The sequence below is a fragment of the Chlorocebus sabaeus genome, chromosome 10 (assembly GCF_047675955.1).
Source record: "Chlorocebus sabaeus isolate Y175 chromosome 10, mChlSab1.0.hap1, whole genome shotgun sequence".
NCBI lineage: Eukaryota > Metazoa > Chordata > Mammalia > Primates > Cercopithecidae > Chlorocebus > Chlorocebus sabaeus.
In genome coordinates, this window is record NC_132913.1 from 129413877 (window position 1) to 129431716 (window position 17840).

At 58.1% G+C, this 17840-nt stretch overlaps 1 protein-coding gene across 3 annotated transcripts; it reads right to left on the minus strand.

Moving 5' to 3' along the window:
• Window positions 1–6597: 6597 nt before the first annotated feature.
• FAM240C (family with sequence similarity 240 member C) lies at window positions 6598–15778 on the minus strand. 3 transcript variants are annotated; one of them, XM_073020295.1, is made up of 3 exons: window positions 15690–15778; window positions 10456–10604; window positions 6598–6949 (listed from the first exon to the last, which is right to left on the minus strand). In XM_073020295.1, exons 2-3 carry the CDS (start codon window positions 10599–10601, stop codon window positions 6823–6825), a joined length of 273 nt encoding a protein of 90 aa, XP_072876396.1. In that variant the 5' UTR covers window positions 10602–10604; window positions 15690–15778; the 3' UTR covers window positions 6598–6822. The 3 variants fall into 3 exon arrangements, with proteins under 3 accessions (XP_072876396.1, XP_037857176.2, XP_072876395.1); XM_038001248.2 differs by lacking the exon at window positions 15690–15778 and adding an exon at window positions 13622–13864; XM_073020294.1 differs by lacking the exon at window positions 15690–15778 and adding an exon at window positions 12383–12406.
• Window positions 15779–17840: the final 2062 nt, after the last annotated feature.

The following is a 17840-nucleotide window of genomic DNA, read 5'->3' on the forward strand; positions in this document are numbered from 1 at the left end:
GCGGGGGCTCTGAGGGGGAGGTGGGGGGCTCTGAGGGGGAGGCGGGGGGGGCTCTGAGCGGGGGCTCTGAGGGGGAGGTGGGGGGCTCTGAGGGGGAGGCGGGGGGGCTCTGAGCGGGGGCTCTGAGGGGGAGGTGGGGGGCTCTGAGGGGGAGGCGGGGGGGCTCTGAGCGGGGGCTCTGAGGGGGAGGTGGGGGGCTCTGAGGGGGAGGCGGGGGGGCTCTGAGCGGGGGCTCTGAGGGGGAGGTGGGGGGCTCTGAGGGGGAGGCGGGGGGGCTCTGAGCGGGGGGGCTCTGAGCGGGGGGGGCTCTGAGGGGGAGGTGGGGGGCTCTGAGGGGGAGGCGGGGGGGTTCTGAGGGAGGACAGGGACTCTGAGGGGGAGGCAGGGTGGCTCTGAGCGAGGGGGGGGGCGGCGGGGGGCCTCTGAGGGGGAGGCGGGGGGCTCTGAGGGGGAGGCGGGGGGGCTCTGAGCGGGGGGGCTCTGAGGGGGAGGTGGGGGGCTCTGAGGGGGATGCGGGGGGCTCTGAGCGGGGGGGGGCGGGGGGCTCTGAGGGGGAGGCGGGGGGCTCTGAGCAGGGGGCTCTGAGGGGGAGGTGGGGGGCTCTGAGGGGGAGGCGGGGGGGGGCTCTGAGGGGGAGGTGGGGTGGCTCTGAGCGGGGGGGCGGGGGGCTCTGAGGGGGAGGCGGGGTGGCTCTGAGCGGGGGGGTGCGGGGGCTCTGAGGGGGAGGCGGGGTGGCTCTGAGGGAGGACAGGGACTCTGAGGGGGAGGCGGGGTGGCTCTGAGCAGGGGGGGCGGGGGCTCTGAGGGGGAGGCGGGGTGGCTCTGAGCGGGGGGGGCGGGGGGCTCTGAGGGGGAGGTGGGGGGGCTCTGAGGGAGGACAGGGACTCTGAGGGGGAGGCAGGGGGGTTCTGAGCTGGGGGCTCTGAGGGGGAGGTGGGGGGGCTCTGAGGGAGAGGTGAGGGGTGGTTCTGAGGGAGGCCGGGGACTCTGAGCAGGAGGCCGTTCCTGCCTCTCTCCGCTGTGCCAGGGATCGCTGTGCCTTCGTGCTCCTCTGCTTGTGGATGCGTCACTCCAGCTGCGTCCTTCTTCACGCGGCATCCATCTCCCTGCGTTCTCTCCTTTATAAGGGCACCTGTCATTGGATGCAGAGGCCACCCTAATCCACCATGATTCTATCTGGAGAACCTGAACTTAATTACATCAGTGAAGACCCATTCTCCCTGAGGTCCCACTCGCAGGTTCTAGGGGGACATGTCTTTTGGTGCCACCATTCCCCCCGCTCTGATGCTCCTGTAAACTCATTAAACTTCATGGAGGGGATTCAGGTGGGGGTGCCCTTGGCCTCACTCCGTGGGTGTCAGGGGGCACATCCCCTGCAGGCCGGCCCTTCTGCCCTCTCAGAGGCAGCCACAGCTCAGGCCAGGCTGGCCGGTGGGGTCGGCTTCCTCCCTCCCTCTCTCTCACTGTCCCCCACCCCCGCCTTCTTCGTCCCATCCCCCCCCCACCTGCTTCCTCCCATCCTCCCTCTTACTGCCCACCCCCTGCACCTCCTTCCTTCCATCCTCCCTCTCACTGGCCCCCCTCCCCTGCCAACCTGCTTCCTCCCTCCCTCCCCCTCACTGCCTCCCGCTCCCTGCCTGCTTCCTACCATCCTGCCTCTCACTGGGCCCCCCACCTGCTTCCTCCCATCCTCCCTCACACTGACCCACCCCCGGCACCCCGCCTGCTTCCTCCCATGCTCCCTCACACTGACCCACCGTGTGTTAAGTGTCTGTCAGGCTGGGAGGCAAGCAGCAGCAGGTGCCTTCAGTTTGGCCTCATACATTCGTTGTCACGAGCTGGGTCTGCTCCCGTGGCTGAGACCCTCGATTTTCAGGGTCTGATGAAAATCCGATGAGTGGGGGGGTGGGCACCCGGGGCAGCTGCCCAGGGATGGCTTCATGCGATCTCTTGGTGGACATCAGCTGCTGTCTAGCTGGGGCTCTGTTACTTCTATTCTTCAGGTCTGGTGCCTTTTTATGCCATTGCATATGGAATTGTTTAACAATTTCATTTTCAAATTGTTCATAGAAATATAGGAAGATAATTTAATTTTGTGTGTTGATCAGATATCCTGAAACCTGACTAGATTCACTGAATCATTTTCAGTAGTTTGTTTTGTAGATTACATAGGGTTTCCTCAATACATAATCATGCTTGCAAATAATGGCTTTCTTCCTCTTTTTCCCCTCCCTCCCCCCATCTTGCTTTCTGATTTTTATGCTGTTTCCTTTTCTTGCCTTATTGCATTGGCTGGGATCCCAGTACAGTATGGAACAGATGTGTCAAAAGTGACCCTAAGTATGGTGTTGTTAGTTTTCTATAAATGTATTTAATCGGGTTGTGGAAGATCGCCATTATTTCTGGTTTGCTAAGAATTTTATCGTAAGTACCTACTGAATCTTTTTTTCCTGCTACTGTAGGCTTGGGGTTTTCTTTGTGGGAAGGTTTTTATGTACGAATTTAATTTCTTTAATAGGGATAGGGTCATTTGCAGCTTCCCCCTTATTTCCAGTATTTCAAGAAGAGGCGATTTTAATATTACATTGTGACAACCAAGACAAACCCTGGTTTCTAATAGAGAAATGGCAGATTTCTGGTTGGGGACAGCCAGCGTGCACAAGGGTCTCAGAACGTTTCAATGTGCCTGAAAGTGAGGGGCCTCTTCAGGACGAATGGGGCCTGTTGAGAACACAAAGAGCCAGTTTGAAAGAGGTGGCATTGGTGAAATCTGGGACGACCTGAGCATCAAAAAGAATGAAGTCCATAGTTAACTGGGATACATCTAATCCGTTTACATCCATTAATCCACAATGACACTCTAAGGAAAGAGAACGCCTGAAAAACTCACCTCAGGCAGATCTTAAACCAACTCTTTATTTTGAATATTGGCGGCCAAAGGGAAAAATCGAGCATTATCTTGTTTGCGCTAGAAGGACGAGGCCAGTATAACCAAATGGCTCTAAGTATGAAGACAGACCTCCTTTAAAAAGGACTGTTGGGTTGGGCATGGTGTCTCATCCCTGGAGTCCCAGCACTGGATTACAGTGTTAGGGAGGCCGAGGTGGGTGGATCACCTGAGGTCAGGGGTTTGAGACCAGCCTGGCCAACATGGAGAAACCCCATCTCTACTAAAAACACAAACATTAGACAGGTGTGGTGGTACATGCCTGTAATCCCAGCTACTTGGGAGGCTGAGGCAGGAGAATTGCTCGAACCCAGGAGGTGGAGGTTGCAGTGAGCCGAGACCGCACCATCGCACGCCAGCCTGGGCGACAGAATGAGACTCTGTCTCAAAAAAACACCACAAAGGAATGTTGGCCCATAAATGTGAATGAGTGACTGAGTTAGAAAAATCATCTTTTCCAAACACCACTGAAATCACGGACCAGGGCATGGTTAGTCCGTGAGTGTTTAGACCGTGAGGTGAGCGGCTGCTGGGGACAGGGCTCTCATCTGGTATCGGCGGCAGGGAAGGCTGTGAGCCTCCCCTCGTGTGGGCATCAGCCTCAGCCTCCCAGCGAGGGTCACCCAGGGAGCGTATTTCCTGGTGGGAAGTGCAGGAGCTTCCCATCCCCTGGATACGTCACAGCCGAAATGTTCACCACGAATCCAGCAACCTGTGGAGCTGATTTCCATTTCTAAGGAATGAGGGGGGATGGGAAAGAAACCCCCAGGACAGCAATGCCAGGCCCTGTGGGGACCTTTCCCGGACACCCGGCCTCCTTGGTAAGGCAGGTGGCGGAACTGGTTCCACGTCTGATCTTCCTTAGACAAACCTGCCCTCGGAGGAAATTGTGGACAACTGGAGAAATTGGAAAATGTACTAGATATTGGCTGATATTGAAGGATAGATGTTTTGTTAAGTATGGTAATTCGATTTTGGCTCTGTGGGGAAATGCTCTTATTTTAAAAAGATGTGCACTAGAGAAAAAAGAACCAGCATGTGGCAAAGACATCCATGGATGTCCTCCTGGTTTAACTGGCTTCTGCCTTCCCGACGGCACCTCTGTGATTGGAGTCCAGACCCCGGCATCAGACCGGCCTCCGCAGGGAGGAGCTGGGGTGCCCAGGCCAGGCCAGGCAGCTCCATTGCCCACTGCCTGGGCCTCACCTCATGAACGCCAAGCACCATGGCAGGCATGGGCAGAGCCAGGCGGCTTCACGCCTACATCAGCAGCTCCTCAGTCCCTCGCCCTCCACTCCCAAGTCCGGCAGTTCTGGAGCATGGGAAGCTCTCTAGGGGCTGCTGGGCAGCAGGACCTGGTCTGAGTTTGACTGAGTCTGCCTGGGTCTTCACATGCCTGACTGAGTGTGAGCGTGTCTGAGTCTTACCGCAGAAACATTAAAATGCTTGGTGACAGGTATTAGGAGACTTCTGGGATCTGCACTGCAGTGCTTTTCTAAAACTGGGAATATTCTGAGTCTCAGAGCTTGTCTGGATGAGGAATCCCAGGGCCCGATTCTAGACAGGAACCTGAGGCACCAGCAGCAAAGGACATGGCCCAGCCTCGGAGCCCCAGGCAGCTCGGCCGGGAGTGCACCCTCCTACCTTCCCAACCCAGTCGCAGTTACGAAAAAGGAACAGTGCACGATTCCAAAGTTATATTTAAATGCCAACTGCATTGAATTTGGCAACATTTGCCAGGAGTTATGGAAAGCCTTTCAAAGATTTAGCAGGACAAAAACAAACTAGCCAGCGAGCATTGTCGGGTGCTTTAAAAGTAAACAGGCTTGAGCAATGGTGTTTGTTTTAGAAAGTTGACGAGCCTTGCAGGTGGATCATGGGAGTGCCTGTAATTACTGGGTATTCAACTAAGATCCCCTCTGGTCTGTGCCTCATAAAAAGAAGGCGTATTCCGCTGAAATTCAGCTCCTGGAGCTAAGATTTCAGAAATGCCCTCTGTACACCAGGTAAATTGCAAAGGGGCAAGGCCTGAGGAGGATTCTGGGCTCAGGACCCTGGGGGCTGGCGTCCCTCTCCTCTCCCGGAAAGCTGGCCCAGCCATCCCTCTTCCCCTTGCCCCTCTCCCACCCTCCCTGGTCTCCTTCTCTCCCTGTCTTTCTTCTGCACTGGGCGCCTTCCAGCTTTGGGAGCAGGGCCCAGCTTTGCCTGAGGATTAACGACAAAGAGAGTGAAGATGTGGCTGGCAGACTGCCCGCTGCCCCTGTGGCCGGGGCCTCTACTGTCAATGGGAAGGTGACTGCATCGTTGGAGAGTAATGGGGTCATGAGGCAAGCAGGAGGGGGTGGTTGTTCTGGAAGGTTCTGCCAGGCCAAACTGTGATGAAGATTGCAGCATGAATACGCCCTTCCATCCCCCAAAAGTCCAGTGTGACACCTCAGTTTATTACAGTGTTGACAGTAATAGTGTTCTAAGGATATCATCAGATAAAATCACTCCTCCGTAGCCTGGGGCTTTGCAAAGATTAGCGAGTGGTTTCTGTTCATGAACCATCTTCAGGGCTGTCAGTCGCCTCCCTCCCTCCCTGTGAATCCCCGAGTCACCAGCGGTGAGGGTGGGGCCCGGTGCTGACCTGTGACCCCAGCCCTGGACATCTCCATGGCCGGTGTCACGAGGGCCCTGGCTGCGCTTCTGCCCACTGACTGGCAGGCCAGGCCCCCAGGCTGTGTGTCAGGTTCCGATCCTTCTTTCCGCACGTGCTTTCCAGTAGTTCATGGTCAGCCCCAGAAATGCACACTCGAGATGGCGTGGGCCTGCGCAGAACCTACACGTGGTACAGCAGGTACCTGGCTACGCTATCCTCTGGTTAGTGCTTCATTGGGTTACCCATGACCGGCAAAGCTGGGGCTAATTTCCTTGTCTTTGACAACATGACCAGAGGGTCCAAACAAAACAGAAGCCGAACCCCATGAACATCTTCGACCGTGAGACTCCACGGCAGCCCCAGCCAGCCGAGGCCCCAGCGCTTCCGTTTTCCCGAGGGCTGATGCCTGCGGCTGTAAAAGAGTGCGCGCGAGGTGTGGGGTGCGGGTACAGGAGTCAGAACTGGCCTCGGCTGCAGCCAGCACCCTCCTCTGTACAGGAGACCACCCCAGGTTCTCGATCCTCTGGCCTCTGGGCAGTGTGGCGGCCCCTCTCCCTCCCTCTGACCTGTCCAGCGTGGTTGCAGCCTGCAGTGGGGCTCCCAGGGCCCGTGCCGAGCACCAGGAGGTGAATCCCGGCTCCAACAGCCCTCATGGCCTTGGGAGATGCTGCACTTTCTAAACCCGAACTTTTTCAACTGTAAAAATGAGGATATTTAATTTTCTGAGATGTCTCAAGTACTAAATATGAACTAAAGGAATTTTGGAAAAGGACAAAGCTTTATGCAGTATAAGGCATGTCCTGAAGTTGAAACTTAGGTACATATTTTGATCAAAGGTGAAATAAAATTGCATTTAAATCTGCAAATTGGAGGTGATCAGGCAGTCGAAAAGTTCCCTGAGATGCAGTGGTTTCTTTACATGGCTTGTTGCAAGTTTGTAACATCATGGCAAAGGTTTACTACATATACATCTTAAAGATAGGAAGAAAATTTAGCAGGAAACATTCAATCCAATTGACTTAGGTTTTATTGGGCACCAGCCATGTGCTGGAGAACCCTGAGACTCTGCTGCAGCGCGGACCCCGAGGTGGGGTTATTACGGGGTCAGCGAAGCGCGGGCCATTTCCGTGATGAAGATCCTGTGAACTCTGGCGTGGGTGCTTGGACCCCATGCGTGGTGTTCTTTCTCCATGACCCTCCGGAAGCTCACGCAGAGCCTGGAGCTCGCAGGCCCTCAGGCTGCCATCTTGTCCTTGGTGTGGAGGGGCTCGGCGACCTCCGGGACCCCGTCTGGGCACCTCCCTGGACCCTGCAGCATCTTGTTCCTCCCCTCCAGCTGCTCAGCCCATCCCACGCGGAGCCTGGGGCAGGGTGACAATTTCGTCATTGTGAGTCAAGCTCTGGGGACTGAGTGACAGCCAAGCCCGTGTCTCTCAGCACCTGGGCACCTGTGAGAGCAGGAGTGTGACACTCGCCGCTGGGGGGTGTCACCGTGTCCCTGCCCAGCCGGCAGCTGTGACCTTGCTGGGTCTCCCAGGGCCCTGGTTGATCTTGGCTCAGGCTGCTGCCCAGTGGGGAGTCTCACTCAGGACCCTCCTCACAGGAGAGGAAAAATGCCTGCCCCGGGAAGCAGCCTGGGCCCCCACTTCTGGAAGCTTCTGAGCCCCAGAGAGACTACGCCTGAGCTCCAGCTCTTGCAGCCTCTGTCTCTGCTCTGCTCACCGAGTGGCAGGTGCCCTTGCAGGACGGGGCGGCCTCTGTGGCTGCCTGGGGCCTGCCTGCCTCCCTGCACCCTGCCTGGCTGCCTGTGGGTGCCTACTTCCTTCTCGCTTGCCGGCCCGCCTCACCTGCCCAGCCCAGCCACAGTGGACGGTGATATGTTGATCTCAGCCCCACGCAACGGGGGGACCTGGCGGCAGGAATGGCCTGGTCAAAGTGGTCCAGGCTCCCCGAGACCTGGGCAGATCCCTACCTGCCCGTGGCTGCTGCTTCCTTCAGCCTCAGGTGTTTTTGGCTTTAGATGTTGGAGAGTGGGGTGGGTGCCCGGCTCCAGCCAAGGGTGAGCTGTGTCCATGAGGACACTTGTCCCAGATGCCCAGGACCTGGGTGACGATGGCGCTGCTGAGTGGCAGGCGGTATAGCCTGGATGGCTGGGCCCCACGGTGATGGTCCCTGAGCGAGAGCTACCTTCACCCTTGCCAGGCCATGGCCTAGGACAGCTCCATGCATGAGGGGCCTAGGACAGCTCCATGCATGAGGGGCCTAGGACAGCTCCATGCATGAGGGGGTCAGCTGGGCAGGGCGTCAGCAGCTGCTGCTGTCCCACAGACTTGGTGCCTCCAGGCCTGGGGTCCTCAGGCCTCACGGCCGGCCACCCATCCCAGAGAGGCTGCCAGGACAGCCAAGCCCGTGGTGATGGAACCAGTGGCCTCTGTCCCTCCACAGGGGACCGTGGTGTCCCGAGCCAGGGGCTGTGGATAGCCAGTCTCCCACATGGGCCAGCTTCTCTCTCACGGCAGCCTCCCAGGGTGGGCCTGGCCCATGGACTCACATACGGGACCCTCTCAGCTTTCTGGGCTTCATGCAGGGAGGGAAGTTAGGCTACTCTCTAACGGGAACCCTAAGAGTGACTTTAAAAGCGGTGGTTGACCCCGTGGCCTGGGGAGAACCAGGCTATGTGGGTAGATGGAGGGGGGTCGTGCAAATGGAGGCTCCGCCGGCCCCTGAGAGAACCCAGTGCCTGCCTGGGACACCAGCCTCCACCTCGGGGGCCGGAGGAGGCAGTGCAGACACAGTCTCAGGGCCTGAGCCCACTCCTGGGACCTGCACCTGGGCAATGGCCAGAGGACACCAGGGTACATGGCACAAGCAGAGGCAGGCGGAGGCACGCGGAGGCACACGTCTGGGAAGCACAGGGCAGGGTTGAGGCAGGGCCCGTGGGGCAGGCACTTGGCGCCTGGGGGGCCTCTCCTCCTCCTCCATCTGCCGAGTGCCTGCCTGGTGCTGGGCTCTGTGCTGGGTCCATGTCTGTAGTTGGGTAGCTGGTGAGTGGGGAGGGGCACCCTCAGGCTCTGGGGGCCACCTCAGGTTGAGGAAGGGGCACCATGGCTCTCTTGCTTGGGGCTTGAGCACCAAGGGCTGCCTGGAGCCTCTGGAAGCGCCTGCTGTGTGCTGGCCAGGGTCTTGCAGCAAATGAGGAGCTCCGCTCCCCATCCAGCTGTCCCTGAGCAGTGGCTACACCCTGGGTCGGCTCAGGGTCACCCACTCAGCACCCACAGACCCCTGGGCTTGGCCCTAGGAGAGAAGGGCGTGCTGGCTTCATATCTGCCTTCCTGAGCATGTCTGCTAGGAGGAGGAAGGGCACAAGTACGGATACGTCACTCAAGGGCAGTGACCTCAGAAAAACAAGTTAGAGAAAGACATTTCCTTCTGGAAAAGTTCGTGTGATCCTGGATGGGGTGTCAGGGAGATGGCAGGGGGAGGGTGTGTGGGTGAAGGGAGTGTGTGTGTTGGGTTGTGGGTGAAAGGATTGGGTGAAGGGATGTGGGTTTTGGGATGTTGGTGAAGGGGGTGTGGGTGAAGGGGGTGTGTGTGTTGGGGTGTATATGTTGGGGTGTGGGTGAAGGGGGTATGGATGAAGTGGGTGTGTTGGGGTGTGGGTGTTGGGGTGTGCGTGAAGAGCATGTGGGTGTTGGGGTGTGTTGGGGTGTGGGTGAAGGGGGTGTGTGTGTTGGGATGTGGGTGAAAGGGGTGTGAGTGCTGGGGTGTGAGTGAAGGGGGGTGTGGGTGAAGGGGGTGTGTGTGTTGGGATGTGGGTGAAAGGGTTGTGAGTGCTGGGGTGTGAGTGAAGGGGGTGTGGGTGAAGTGGGTGTGTGCGTTGGGGTGTGGGTGTTAGGGTGTGTGTGTTGGGGTGTGGGTGAAGGGGGTGTGGGTGTTGGGGTGTGGGTGAAGGGCATGTGTGTGTTGGGGTATGGGTGTTGGGGTATGTGTTTTAGGGCATGGGTGAAGGGAGTATGAGTGTTGGGATGTGGGTGAATGGAGTGTGTGTGTTGGAGTGTGGATGAAGAGCATGTGGGTGTTGGGGTGTGTGTGTTCGGGTGTGGGTCAAGGGGGTGTAGGTGAAGGGGGTGTGTGTGTTGGACTGTGGGTGAAGGGGGTGTGAGTGTGGGGATGTAGGTGTGGGGGTGTGGGTGTTGGGGTGTGGGTGAAGGGAACGTGGGTGAAGGGGACGTGGGTGAAGGGGGTGTGGGTGAAGGGGGTGTGGGGGTTGGGTGTGGGTGAAGGGGGTGTGGGTGAAGGGGGTGTGGGGGTTGGGTGTGGGTGAAGGGGGTGTGGGTGTTGGGGTGTGGGGGTTGGGTGTGGGTGAAGGGGGTGTGGGTGTGGGTGTTGGAGTGTGGGTGAAAGGGGTATGGGGGAAGGGGGTGTGGGTGTGGGGGTTGGGTGTGGGTGAAGGGGGTGTGGGGGTTGGGGTGTGGGGGAAGGGGGTGTGGGGGTTGCGTGTGGGTGTTGGGGTGTGGGGGTTGGGATGTGGGGGAAGGGGGTGTGGGTGTGGATGTTGGGGTGTGGGTGAATTGGCCGTGGGCACTGTGGTGTGGTGTTGCCTGGAAAGCGATGTTTGATCTGGGCTCCTGGTCTCACGGTTAGCAGCGTGGTGTCTTGTCATTTCCCACTTACTGTTCCGAATGTGATCACTAGGCTGTCAGTTTCCTCCTGGGTTGACTCTTTTCACAGGTCTGGAGCTGAGGGGTTTCATGGTGGGTTGAGGGCTAGGGCTGTGTCCAGGCACACTGCTGGCTGGGCTCTGCCCCTGGGTGACGAGTGCGGCTCAGGCACAGGCATCCCCCACGCACTGTACACCCTGACTCACTTGTTCAGGGCGCTCCTGCGAACCCTCATGTCCTCGTTCTGCAGGTGTCTTGCGTGATGCTCGATTTTTTTCTCCCAAAACATCTTTATCCCACCTGAATCATATGCTACTCTTCCAGGATTCTTCAGTGTGAGGCTTTTACTCATGTTCTGGAAAATTAAAAGTGGAGAAGAGCTCAGCCACCTTGTGCCATTCCCGTTGAGGAGTGTGTGCTCCAGCACCCAGACGGCAGAGGAGCTAGCTCAGCCTGGAGCACTGTGGTCCCCACCTTTCCGGCACGTGGGGGATGGTGGAGGCTGCCCTCTCTTGAGACTCAGGCCTCAGGTGGCTCCCGGCCGGCTCCTAAACCCTCTACCCACTCTGCCTTCTGGAGCAGTCTCCTGGGTTCTACCCACTCTGCCTTCTGGAGCAGTCTCCTGGGTTGACAGAAGTAGAAACAGAGGGCAAATCCCATTTTGGGCTTTTAGTCATTTTAAAATCTAAGCAGTGATGCACTTCTAACTCTGTGTGTTAGTGTGGGTGATCCGCGGTCCCACCAGCGAGGCGAGTGTTTCTAAGATGGGGCTGTCACTCCTGTGCCAGGTGAGTCCATCCCTTGTTTTTGAGATAGGGTCTCACTCCCGCCACCCAGGCTGGAGTACAGTGGTGTGATCTCCCCTCACTGCAGCCTTGACCACCTGGACTCAAGTGATTCTCCCACCTCAGCCTCCTGAGAAGCTGGGACTATAGGTGTGCACCACCCTGCCCGGCTAATTTTTGTGTATCTTGTAGAGATGGGGTCTCACTATGTTGCCCAGGCTAGTCTTGAGCTCCTGGGCTCAAGCAATCTTCCTGGCTCAGCCTCCCAAAGTGCTGGGACTACAGGTGTGAGCCAACGTGTCTGGCTCAGTCGGCCTCTCTCGACACTTGGTTATTGGGTACCTTTTGGTTTGAAATATGTAAACCTGGGAGTGGGGTTAAATGTGGCAGGTTATACTGAAAAACTTCAGCTCTGCTATTTGATGTAATATGCTAAAGTGAGGCTGACTGAAATGTTTACTTTCCAATTATTTTGGACTCCAGCATCTACAGGACACCAGCAGTCTTAGAATATCAATCTACAGCCATCAAAAATGTCCAAGGCCGGGCGTGGTGGCTCACGCCTGTAATCCCAGCAGTTAGGGAGGTCAAGGCTGGCAGATCACTTGAACTCAGGAGTTAAGAGACCAGCCTGGCCAAATGGTGAAACCCCATCTCTACTAGAAATACAAAAATTAGCCAGCATTGGTGGTGGGCACCTGTAATCCTAGCTACTTGGGAGGCTGAGGTAGGAGAATCACTTGAACCCGGGAGGTGGAGGTTGCAGTGAGGTGAGATTGCACCACTGCACTCCGGCCTGGGTGACAGACTCCATCTCAAACAAACAAACAAACAACTAAAGAATGTCCATGACAAAGGGCAAGTGCCGACAGCAGCAGCCTTTACTGGAGCCCCACTTGCTCCGGGTCAGCTCTCCCTGGGAGGCGTGGAGCCTGGGTCCCTGGGCAGTGCCTGGCCTGGCCTGGCCCCAGGTCTCTGCGGACAGCCCTGCTCTGTGCTTGAGGATGAGGTTTACACAAGGGAGCCAGAGCCACGTTTCGGGGTGCAAGGCAGCGGGTCTCCAAATGAAAGAGGCATCCACTGTCTGGGGCCGCCTGAGCCCCTAAGCCGCTATCTGGAAAGCTCCTCAGGGCCTATCAGGTGGACAGCGCCATTTCTGCAGCCCTGGCTGGCTCCCTCAGGGCACTTTGTTCTTCCCCTTGGCCTTGCTTGGCCTTGGAGGCATTTCTCTTTCCCCGCCCCCCACGCTTCTCTCTTGCTGGGGAAGAACACAGGGCAGCAGGAGTGTGGCCCGAGGGGAAAACCAGGCAGCTAAGACCCACGGGCTCGCTTCCTGCAAACACGTCACCTGCTTCAGGTGGAGAGGGCGAGGCTGCCTTCTGGAGCTTGGCTCAGGCTGCAGTGAATAGGGGCTGGGGACTCCTTCCAGGAGCTTGATGTGACCCCTGGCTGGGGGCTTCCAGCTGCAGAGGTACGGACACGGCAGCCTGCGCAGCCTGTTGTGATGTGGGTGCTGGGCGCTTTGCTGGGAAGCTGCCCCTGGAGGGCCACAGAAATTACCCATCGATGCCACGCCCTTTGTTCCAGAAACTTAGACATGCAAAGTTGATCACGAAGGGACTGAACTCAGCCATCCTGCCTGTGCTGAGGACGCTGGCGCAAATTCAATGAGTGGAAACTCAGCCAATGAGGAGGGTGGGATGCACGGACCCCACCAGTCAGGGCCTGCCCAGTTGCTTCCCCGGAACTTCGCGCCTCCTCTGGTGTCTGGGCAGACGCCTCCCCGAGTGAAGCCGGGGCTGGTGTCCGATTCAAACCAAGTTAACAGCTGGAAAACATCTGACAGCTGAGACCTGGCTGTTCTTGGCAGGGGCTTCAGAGAGCAGCGTGGACGTTAGAGCTTTGGCTCTTAGGATGATTAGCCTCCAAAGGCAGCCCTTTAAACCCTCATGGGACGAAAACAAACCAGCAGCAAAAGGGAGAACCAGCAAACTAGCAGAGACAGAAAAAACAGACATGCGGCCAGGCGCGGTGGCTCACGCCTGTAATCCCAGCACTTTGGGAGGCCAAGGAGGGCGGATCACGAGGTCAGGAGATCCAGACCATCCTGACTAATATGGTAAAACCCCTCTCTACTAAAAATACAAAAAATTAGCTGGGCGTGGTGGTGGGCGCCTGTAGTCCCAGGTACTCTGGAGGCTGAGGCAGGAGAATGGCGTGAACCCGGGAGAGGGAGCTTGCAGTAAGCGGAGATTGCACCACTGCACTCCAGCCTGGGCGACAGACTGAGACTCCATCTCAAAAACAACAACAACAACAACAACAACAACAACAAAACGACGACGACAACAACAGACAACAGTGTGCGTTGGGAGGCAGGTGACGGAGACATTGTCCCCCGAAGGCGTTGACGTCAGGAATCCCAGTGGAAAACAAAATTACAAAGTTTAATTCCCCCAGCGAAATACGGGTGGGCTCACGTATTGTGCCAGATATCTCACGTACTCTGTTCACATTTTGGGGGTCCCCAAATGCAGCGCCAATCTCTCAAGCAAGGACAGCGCCTGTCACATCACAAAGAGCTTACTTTTCCAACCATTTCTCAGCAACCAGCGGGTTTTCCTGTCTGCCGAGGGTCCTCAGCCTGTCCCCTTCCGGGATGCACGCCTGTATCTCGCCTGCCGCTCTCTGTTATATGGGCTCGGTGACACACACGCTTGGCGTTGGTTCAGTCCCAGAAAGACGCGCTGCCCTCTTTTTGGGCACCGTCCCTGGCAGAGCTGTCTGTCCGGCAGGCAGCTGTTGGCAGCATAGGAATCTGGAGGGTAGCCGGCTGCGCCTCCTCCGCCCTCAGCCCCCACAGGACTGTTTTTCTTCTTTCGATGGTTGCTCCCAGGAAGCTGCGTGGGTGGGAGGGAGCCAGTGTCTGGCAGGGGCGTTGGGGCATCTGGGAGTCCCTGGTTTTGCCCAGGCCTGTGTCTCAGGAATGGCGGCCTCTGCACTTAACGCAGGCGAAGTGTCTATCACAAAACAACGATGCAGACACACTCGAGGCAGACACAGAAATGCTTAGGGTCTCTCTGCCCGGCCCATACATAGATTTACGTATTTATTGTGAGGAGCTGGCTCTTGTAGTGACAGGCGCTAAGAGGTCTTGGGATCTGCCGTCTGGGACTCAGGAAAGCCTGCGGTGTCAGTCAGCCCGACTCTGAGGGAGGTTGGTGTAAATTTCAGACCTTGGTCCAGAGACGGTGAGATGAGGCGTCCTGGAGCAAGCAGGAAGGCAGGAGAGCAGGGGCCATTCCTCCTTCCTCCACCGAGGCCCCTTCAGGCCGTCAGAGGATTGGATGACGCCCAGCACGCGGGTGTCACCCCGTCCACCAATTCTGATGCCAGTCTCGTCCGGAAACACCCTCCTAGCCACACCCAGAAACACTGTCCCTGCCGCCGCCCTGGTGCCATCAGGTCTATGCATAAAGTGAAGCCCCTGTACTTTGTCCTGGACGGGGCTCCTCTCTCAGGCTCCATCCCTCGAGGCCTCAGGGAGCCGGCAACAGGGCCCGGGCCAGGGCCAGCCTCCATGATTTCTTTCCCATCTCCTGGGTCACTTGGTTCTTTACGAGGTTTCCAAGTAATTGATAGTTTCAGGTGAAAGCTTTTGGGAAAATTTCATTTACTATCATAAAGCAGACTGTACACTTGTTTTTTATATTATCCTTCACAGTTTTTTTTTTTTTTTTGACTAGAGTTCTGGAGTGGGTGTCATCAGTGGGTTGGGAGCTGTTTGTGATTTCCCGAGTCCTGGTGTGTGCTCAGGACACATTGATCTGTGGCTCCCTGGAAACTGGGGTTCGGCTTCACGACCCGCCAGGACGTGACCCAGCACACAGAATGCACGAGGTGGAAAGACAGCACTCAGGCAACAAGCGTGGAAGACGCTGGTGGGAACCAGCAGCTGCTTCAGAAAAGCTGCTGTGTGCAGCACAAATGGGAGGAAGCGACCTAAAAACGGAATAACCCCAGGAGGCTGTCTCCAGCAGGGCTGCGGTTTTGTAAAGCCCGTGGTGGTCGCCCCAGGTCCTGTGCGTGAGCGCCACGGGGATCCTCCACCTGCTCTGGACACACGGGAGGAGGGAGCCGAGAAGCCAAACCAACCAACCATCAAAACACCGGCCTAGGGCTTCGAAAGGTGTGCCTCCAGGCCCTTCATTCGGACGTGTTCGCGGAGGGACGTCAGGGCGCCACCGTGCTGGCCGTGCCTGATGGCGCTGCAAGGTCGCAGGGAGCGCATTCTGATTTCCACGTGTTTCGGAGTTTGCAGGTCAAGTTTGCACTATCTGCATAATCAGCCAGAGAGAGGAGGAATTTGGGAGAATGCGTTTGCCCCACGCTGAGGCGTTTGCATTTCTTCCTCTTTCCTGAGCTACCCCAGTGCAGTGGGCTCCAGACGATCCTGTGGCAGGAGGTTCTGAGTGAACTCTCCTGCACCCGCCACCCCGACCCCATCAGAGGCGGTCTTCCAGGCTGCAGGGCTCCAGCTGCCGGGCTCAGCCGCCTTCTAGCCCAGGAGTCCCGCCCGCCGCATCCCCTCCGCCCACCAGCCGGGAACGCTGCCTCGTAGCCTCCTGTGCCAGTCCCGTCCTGCGCCCGTGTACCTGGGCTCTGTGACGATGAAGGCGGCGTCCTCACAGTCGCAGCAGCAGCGCAGGCTGAGCCTTCCCCGTGTGCGGCATCACCCAGCACTGTCCTTTGAGCCTCCCGGGAGCCCAGAGTGTGGAGGCCGCCAGACGCAGGACCTGAGAACCTGGACCTGGGCCCAGTATGCGCAAGAGTTGACAAGTGCTGAGCAGTGTGTCCCCTTGCATGGCCACTCTGGGGGCTTCCACCTGCCTAAAGGACAGCTCCTGAAGCACCTTGGCCCTGCACTCACGGTGGCACGCAGGCGCCGTCCCTGAGCCCAGGGGTCAGGCCCAGGGCCGTTCCCTGAAATCTGCCATGAAGGTGAACGCTTGGCCCAGGGCTCCTAAGGCTGGTGGTGGCTGCTCCCCATGAGGCCTGCTGGCTCCCAGGGGCCGCCCCCCCTTGAGAAGGGGGTGCCGTCTACGGCTGGGCCATCTGGAAGGGGCCCAGTGATCACATTGTAAAGTCATTGTTGAACTGGGTGTTATTAACCACTAGTGAGCCACAGTCATGACATCCTTTGTAAAGAAAAATGTTCCCAACTGAAGCGCTCGCCCATGTCCGTGGTGAGACGCCTGCGTGGGGCGGTCTCTGCTTCTCCGCAAGGACCCCCTCACCGCCTGCTCAGCTGCACCTGCGGATGGCGGCAGGAGAGCAGGGCAGTGTGGTGGGCTCTGCGCCCAGCTCACTGTGAGCGTGGCTCCCTTTGCAAAACGCCAGAGAGACCAGCGCCCTCCTTGCCCTCTCCCTGCTTGGGGCTTCTCTGCGCTTGGAGGGGGCCCAGGACACAGCGGCCACGAGCCTGCAGCTCAGGCTTCCTCGTCTTCCTGGAGGGGGCGTGAGGAGGGGTCTGCAGGCTCTGTCTCCCCCCAGAGCAGCCTGCGAGGTCCCGTGCTCCAGGGACGCCCGTCTTTGACTCTTCTCCTGGGCCGCAAGGCTGAGGCCCGAGTGCGGAGGCTGCACCTTCTCAGCTCCACTGTGACCTTCTCTCGGTGCCAGGGGACATGCCTGCCCCCGCGCACATTGCCGCCCAGCCCACCTCCTGTCTGAGCCCTCTCAGCAGACAAGGCCCTTGGTGCCTGGAGCCATTGGGACACATGGTGGAGCTCAGGCCTCTGCGTGGGGAGGGGAGGAGCGAGTCCCAGGGTGGGGAGGGGGTGAATCCCAGCGTGGGGAGGGTGTGTCTTTCGCGTCCATGGTGCTCCGTCGAGGCTCCACACGCTGGACAGGCCACAACTTCTCATGGGACTCTGGCAGATGCCTGGCTCAGTGTGGCCGCCCTACTGAAGCGGCATCCCAGGCCCCAGCAGCCCAGACCCCGCCCCAAGTTGCCCTCCCCATGCCCAGCTTGATGAGTACACAGTGTTGCCTGCTAGCACCCACGTCCTCCCGAGGGGTCCCTGGGCTGCAGCAATGTTTGGTCTGAGTGAATGAGACATGGGGGGACAGAAGCTCGTGTAACTGCAGACTCCCCTGCCACAAAGCACAGGGTGGGAGGGTGGACCAGAAGGCAGCGTTGCACCCACCTCGTGAGACCTTGGGGGTCAGCAGCTGGGCTGGGAGCGGCCTGGGAGGCAGGGATTACCTCTGGGGCCATGTCTGGGGCTGGGACTTTGCCTAAGCCAGGCGTTCTAGGAATGAACTTTAGCTGCAGAGTCCGTTATGCATCTGGCTCAGCGTTGGGGAGAACAGGGAGTGGTGGGGTCTGTGGAAAAGTGAGATGCAGCCATGTCCACGGGCGGCTGGTGCTAAGCGAGGGCTCACAGCTGCTCTGGGCAAACTTTTTCCATAGATGCCTCAAATCTTAATTTTTAGGAAGCATATCCAGATTTTAGGGTGTTGACTAACTACTATGTCACCTAAAAAAAGTCACTGAGCCGGCTCCCCCATGTGGGCCGGACACAGCATTGTACTAGAATCCCAGCAGTGTGGGGATCCTGCACTTCTCGGGGACCCGCGGGGGCTGTGGTGGGTGTCTGGGATTCCAGGGTGGGGGCAAAACTCTGTGTTTGAGGAGCCCTCAGATGGGGCAGAGAGAGCTGTTCCGGGACGTCCTCCATCACGGCAGGTGGGAACTGAGCAGCTGCGGGGAAGGGTGAAGGCGTTCTCCTCTAGACTCAGGAGGC

Excerpts from the sequence above, each read along its gene's own strand:
- FAM240C (XM_038001248.2), bottom strand. Across the intron at positions 6,950-10,455 it reads CGCAGGAGCGCCCTGAACAA|GCTCCGCGTGGGATGGGCTG; the intron begins GTGAGTCAGGGT and ends ACCCTGCCCCAG.